The following is a 6,424-nucleotide window of genomic DNA, read 5'->3' as shown; positions in this document are numbered from 1 at the left end:
GGAGGGGCAGAGAGAGAGTGAGACACAGAATCCAAAACAGGCTCCAGGCTCTGAGTGGTCAGCACAGAGCCTGATGTGGGGCTTGAACTCACAGACCGCGAGATCGTGACCTGAGCCAAAGTTGGACACTCAACTGACTGAGCAATCCAGGCGCCCCTAGTAGATTATCTTGATTCAACCTTGTGAATGGAAGAGATAGAAGAAGGAATGAAGAGCACTTGGGTGGTTTAGTCAGTTAAGCATCTGACTTAGGCTCAGGTCATGATCACATGGTTCGTGGGTTCAAGCCCCACGTTGGGCTCTGACCTAACACCTCTGACCTAACAGTCAGGAGCCTGCTTTGGATTCTGTCTCCTTCTGTCTCTCTCTGCCCCTCCCCTGCTTGTACTCTTTCTCTCTCAAAAGTAAATGAACACTTAAAAAAATTTTTTTTTTAAGAGGAGGAATGAATAAATGGTGGATCCCAATGTTCAGATCCTATTCTTTTTTCTTTCACGATCTTCCTTGGCCCTTTTGTGGGTTCCTGCTCATGTCTCTTTTCCTCATAGTAAACATCTTGCCAGAGTCATGGTAACTCTTCCCCCGCCATTTTCCTTTTCTGCAGTTTTATTTAAATTGTATCCTAAGTGTGAAAAAATGTCTCCCCCCTCCCCACCCCCCGAAAAGCTCTACTGCTACTATTCTGGACTTGATGTGAGAAGGTGAACTTAGAATGAAATCCCCACATGTAGCATCTATAGCTAGCTGGCCACTTTAAAAAACGCAAAATAAACTTCAAACCCACCTACGACTGCTCTATTAACATGTTTCCTTGAGGGGAAATAGTTGAAAGGCAAAGCAATGAACACAACTGTTCTGCTTTGTCCACCCAAGAAGTGCAATCAGCATCTAGGGCACCAGTTTCCTTCAAGGAAGACAGAGAAAGGGAGAATCCTGCTCTGTCCGCTGTGGCCAAGGGTGGTTGCCAAATCCCTTTGCTGTCTTCTCCATCTGTCCCTGTAGAGTCTTCATTCTTCTGAAACATTTCCTCCCCAATGTCTAGAATTACTTCTCAGACACTTCTGTGAACTCATTTTGCACACCAATTCGAGTCCGTCGGCCATGCAAACATTTCCTGTGGGCAGACGCTCTTTGGCTCATTAGAATTATTTTTCTTCTCGAGTTGGGGAGGTAAGAAGAGTAAAAAAGAGGCGGGTGGAAACTGAGCTTGGTTTCACTGGGGCTGAATGAATTTTAATTAAAAAAGGGAACACTGTATTTGGAAAGGGGGAAGAGTTCCCTGGGGTAGGGTCCCAGACATTGTGCCTCTGGCTGGTGACAGGATCCTGTGGCTGCTTTGTGGACTGGAATGAGGCTGGGAAAGCTCTCACAAAGGCTCTGCTCCCCATCCCAGCCTGGGTTCAGGAGTGGTACCCAATACCAGCTGGAGGCCAAGATCCTCCCCTGCCCCCACCCCCACCACTTCTTCTCCAGCACCCTCTTGTCTTTGCACAGGTGTTTTCTCTTGGCTCTATCATTAATTGACCCAGGGAGCACAAGGGGCTGCTCTTTGAACATTATCAATGGATTATCTTTGATCATTATCAATGGATGCATTAAGGACTGAAGAAGTGACTGCATGTGACCAGCTGGTCATACCTTTGTGGATGTTGTGATTTACCAGTTAGTTCTGCTGTGCTGGTGTTATGCCTAAGTTATAAGTGGGTTTGAGATGCGGTAAAAGAAAGCAGACTGTGTGTCAGGTCAAGAATAGAAAAAAAAAAAAAATCATTTCGATCACCAATTCCTGTACTGTGTTGACCAAGATTTTACAGCTTTGTTCTGGCTCAGCATGAGGGAGGATGGTCTGTGATGGGCATGGAGAGAGAAGTGGCAGCAAGAATTTTGGCACTTTTTTTTAAAAATTTTTTTTTAACGTTTATTTATTTTTGAGACAGAGACAGAGCGTGAATGGGGGAGGGTCACAGAGAGAGGGAGACACAGAATCTGAAACAGGCTCCAGGCTCTGAGCGGTCAGCACAGAGCCCGACGCGGGGCTCGAACTCACGGACCGTGAGATCATGACCTGAGCCGAAGTTGGACGCTTAACCAACTGAGCCACCCAGGCGCCCCTGGCCCTTTTGATCTTACTCCTACTACCGGGGGACGAAGTGACTGAGAAGAACAAGGACTTCTTTCCTGACTCTCAGATCTGGTCTAAACTTCTCACTCCTTGTTCTCTTTCCTGGGGCTCCTTTGGCGACAATCATGACACATCCAGTCTCCCCCCACAAGCTCAGTGGAAACGATGAGTGAAGAGAGAACCAAAGATGTGACTCAAGAAAGAGAAAAGGGACACCCATCCAGCACATTCCACGGAGTTTAATGACCGCCATGCCCAGCCCCTCTGCCTATCAGCTGGGAGACTTGGAACGACTCCGAACCTCTTGGTGGCATGGTCTCCTCATCCAGTTTTCTAGAATGGGGACAATACAGTGTCGTGAGGATTAAATGAGATAACACATACAAAGCACTTGGAATATTTTCCCGGCACATATTAAGTTCTCCATAAGTGTCGGCTATTGTTAATAGATTATATGTGGTCTCTTTATTTTCCTCCTAAAAGTTCCACTCCGTCTCTGGTGGCTTAACCCCATGTATTGGTAATGGCTCCATTTTTGTCTTTACCCAGGGATCCTCCCCCTTGGGTCTCTGAGCTTCTTTGGAAGACAGACTGTGTGGCATTTTGGGAAACAGAGGCATCCCGGAATCAGAGAATGATGAGTCCAGAAGGCGCCTTGGCAATCTTCCCAGCTTGGAATTCACAGCGTGGAGCCAGCGATGGGCAAGAGGAGGATTTTCAGTGTTCCTCAGTCGTTGTATAGATTGATAGAAACTTGGATAAAACCATGAAGAAGGTAGGTGATTTTACGGTCTTCCTGTTCCCTTTGATCCTGACTTCATCACCTCCTGTTCTTTCCTGGCACCCACCTCAGTGGATAGTCCTGGGTGGACCCAGGCCTTCTTCTGGGTTCGTTACACCTTCGTTCCCTGGGGGGAAGCATCCTGGTTGGGTTTTAGGAGATTATCCGATTCTGGAGATGTATACTGTTAGAAACGGCTGATGTATGTGACCATGTGGGCAGTGTTTACATTTTAAAAAGGAAAGCTATTAATCAAGATTAGGGGAGCAGGAGGTACACTTTTTAGTCTGAAGGGCCTTTCATTTTCCACCAAGATTTCAGAAAATCAGGAGTTTGTCAACGGGTACCCCATTTTGTGAAATGTCGGCCTCCAATCACTGTTTCAGAACCAGCTTTCTCCCCTCAGCCCGTGCTGAGGATTCTCAAAAAGATATTCAGAGAAGAGGGTTCTATAGTGCCCTACATAGCTCTCCCTGACTGTTGGATAATTCTCACAGTCAGAATATTTTCTCTTGTATCTACGCTAACTCCCGTCTGTGCTGTTTGATCCATTCTATTTCCTCCTGTCCTGCCCTCAGTGGAAACAGAGCACAGCCGGTGACAGTTCCCCGCACACAAAGAAGGATTCTGGCTTCGGAGGGTATTTGGTTAAAAGGCAACTCAGTCGAGCAGCCACCCCCAGCACAGATCTCGCAGACCCTCGCTCGGAGGGTTGGGCTCGGGTCTCACGCTGTAGAAAAAGCAGGGGCGCCATCACGCACCCGTTTTATGTCACTGCCGTGTGTGTGACAAACCCCGTGTTTAACTTGGGCGAGCTTCAGAAGCTTCTCGTTGTACCGCATTCCAACTCAGAGCCTGCCACAGAAGGGCCGCATTTGAACCCTGTTCACGTTCTCCACAGCCTTGCAGATTTCCTGAACGTAACCAACAAAGTAGCCCCTGTGGAGGATGTGGAGAGTGTAACCATTGTCCAAACGTAGTATTCATCTGTTTATAAAAAGCGGAGGGTGTATGGATGGTGTTGACCCCCAAAACTATGGGGCCCAAACTCTGTGTATTCCCGTTTATGTTATTCCATCCTTCGTGGAACACAAAGCTTTGCCGGCTTGGTGAAGAAAGGGAGACGGGTTTAAGTACAGAACGGATTCAGAACTCTCACTCTAAAGTGACTGTAGCACAAGTCTGTGCCCAAACTTTCTTGCCCATACAACAAAAACATATTGCTGTATCTCTAACTCCACTACTTTGAAACAACAATAATTCCCCAGGTTTTTTACCTTACAAGTTTATCTTTGCCGTGTTATCTACTGCTTTTCCAGTGGGATTTAGGAACGGGGGTAAAATACCGAGTGTAACTCATAATGATAAAAGCTATCTTTTTTTTTTTTTTTTGTAATGTTTATTGATTTCTGAGAGGGGGAGAGAGAGACAGAGCACGAGTTGGGGAGGGGCAGAGAGAGAGGGAGACACAGAATCCGAAGGAGGCTCCAGGCTCCGAGCTGTCGAGCTGTCGGTACAGAGCCCGACGCGGGGCTTGAGCTCACAAACTGCAAGATCATGACCTGAGCTGGAGTTGGACATTTAACCGACTGAGCCACCTGGGCGCCCCAAAACTAACACTTATCGGATGGGTGTACCAAGTATTTGATGCATATTAACTTTTTTAACCTTTTCAACGCGCTGCTCCGAAGTAGGCACTGCTGTAAATCCTCATTATGTAGATAAGGAAACTGAGCCACAAAAGAATTAGGAACTTGCCCTAGAGGTAGGATTTGAATCCAGATGGAGTGCTTCCCAAGCCCAGACCCTCAGCCACAGCACGACATGACCGTTAAGCCTAAAGCCGTGAGTTGAACATGGCCGTTTTCCTGAAGGTTCAGGTTGCATGATGGTGAGTAATTAAGCACATTATTTTTTACAATGATAAAATAGATATGAAGTCTTTTTTTATTTTTATTTAAAAAAAAATTTTTTTTTTAACGTTTATTTATTTTTGAGACAGAGAGAGACAGAGCATGAACAGGGGAGGAGCAGAGAGAGAGGGAGACACAGAATCTGAAACAGGCTCCAGGCTCTGAGCTGTCAGCACAGAGCCCGACGCGGGGCTCGAACTCATGGACCGAGAGATCGTGACCTGAGCCGAAGTCGGATGCTTAAGCGACCGAGCCACCCAGGCGCCCCATGACGTCTTTTTTTAAATAATTTATTTTATTTAACAATCTAGAAAGTTCTCAGCCATCAGCAGTTCCAGTGCAATTTCAGGTGCAAATGGGAATTCAGGAATCTCTGTGAAGCTGTTAGTGTAGCGAACCTTGTAGGTAAAATACGTGCATACTTTTGATAGCACATGTGAAGGGATCTCTCTAAAATTGACTTCATTAGGGGGAGCCTAGGTGGCTCGGTTAAGCGTCTGACTTTGGCTCAGGTCATGGTCTCACGGTTCGCGGGTTGAAGCCCCGCAGCAGGCTCTGTGCCGACAGCTCGGAGCCTGGAGCCTGCTTTGGATTCTGTGTCTCCCTCTCTCTCTGCCCCCTCCACCACTCGTGCTCTGTCTCTCTCTCAAAAATAAACAAGCATTAAAAAAATAATGAAAAAAAAAATAAAATGGACTTCATTAGTTTCGTTCTCAGCAAAGTGACCAGGGCCACTCGACATGGTTTTTATTGTTCCGGATATTAGCGCATGTTCTCTTTTGACAACAAATTCATGACCGTCCGAAGATATTGATATGACATCCATGGCAGGATCTTCACAGCCGCCATAGGTTTTCTCTTCTCCATCCATCATGTTCTTATGAAATCCTACTTTACTTCTGCAGGAACTTTAGTAGTTTCCTGGAAAGGCGGGGACGCAGCCTATGGCCAGCTTCCGTCAAAAGAGATATGAAGTCTTATGCAGACACACAACCTCAAAGAAATTTTTAGTGTGTAGTGAATTGTCTCAGGCTGCACCCTGGGTGTGAGGGTATGTGCTTCCTCTCCTCCATGTCTGGGGCACACGTTCAGTGAAAAATTTAAGAGGTACTATGGTGTGCCTTATCTGTTCCTGGATTCGGTTGTCCTGCACTGAAGCCATAGGTCAGAGGTCAGAGGCTGATAGTAGAATTTCTAGCCATTTTTCTTGGAGTGTTGCTCTGTCACCTTCCCTCTTCGCAATGTCAAGGATAGGTCCTGCTGACGTCCTCACCTGCGGGGCAAGAAAGGAGCCTTTCCTTAGACACTGAGACCAACATCCCAGAGGTAGAGACTGTGTCTTTTCAGATCTCGAAATGTGTCCATGCCATACTTCCCTCCTTTCTGGGAATCAGGAGCACAGAGAAAGCAGGATCCTATCAGCTCCTCCTTCGTGGCACGTTTATAAGGACAAGACAACATGCAGCTGGAAGGATCTCTTCTGGATGGACTTTGAGTGCCACTGAGAGCTCTCCTCCATCCCCCACGGAAGGATCCGCCGAGCAGCAAGGTTACAAGTTCACTCTACTGATATCTTTGTTTTAGTCCCTTTCTCTCCATATTGGATGA

At 46.7% G+C, this 6,424-nt stretch overlaps 1 protein-coding gene across 1 annotated transcript; it reads right to left on the bottom strand.

Annotated features, from left to right (window-relative positions):
- Positions 1-5,115: 5,115 nt before the first annotated feature.
- LOC125938024 (elongin-C-like) lies at positions 5,116-5,690 on the bottom strand. The gene is made up of 2 exons (XM_049653051.1): positions 5,514-5,690; positions 5,116-5,292 (listed from the first exon to the last, which is right to left on the bottom strand). Exons 1-2 carry the CDS (start codon positions 5,688-5,690, stop codon positions 5,116-5,118), a joined length of 354 nt encoding a protein of 117 aa, XP_049509008.1.
- Between the last annotated feature and the right edge of the window lie 734 nt (positions 5,691-6,424).

The sequence above is a fragment of the Panthera uncia genome, assembly GCF_023721935.1.
Source record: "Panthera uncia isolate 11264 chromosome B2 unlocalized genomic scaffold, Puncia_PCG_1.0 HiC_scaffold_24, whole genome shotgun sequence".
Taxonomy (NCBI): Eukaryota; Metazoa; Chordata; class Mammalia; order Carnivora; family Felidae; genus Panthera; species Panthera uncia.
This window is presented reverse-complemented; position numbering and strand designations above follow the sequence as displayed.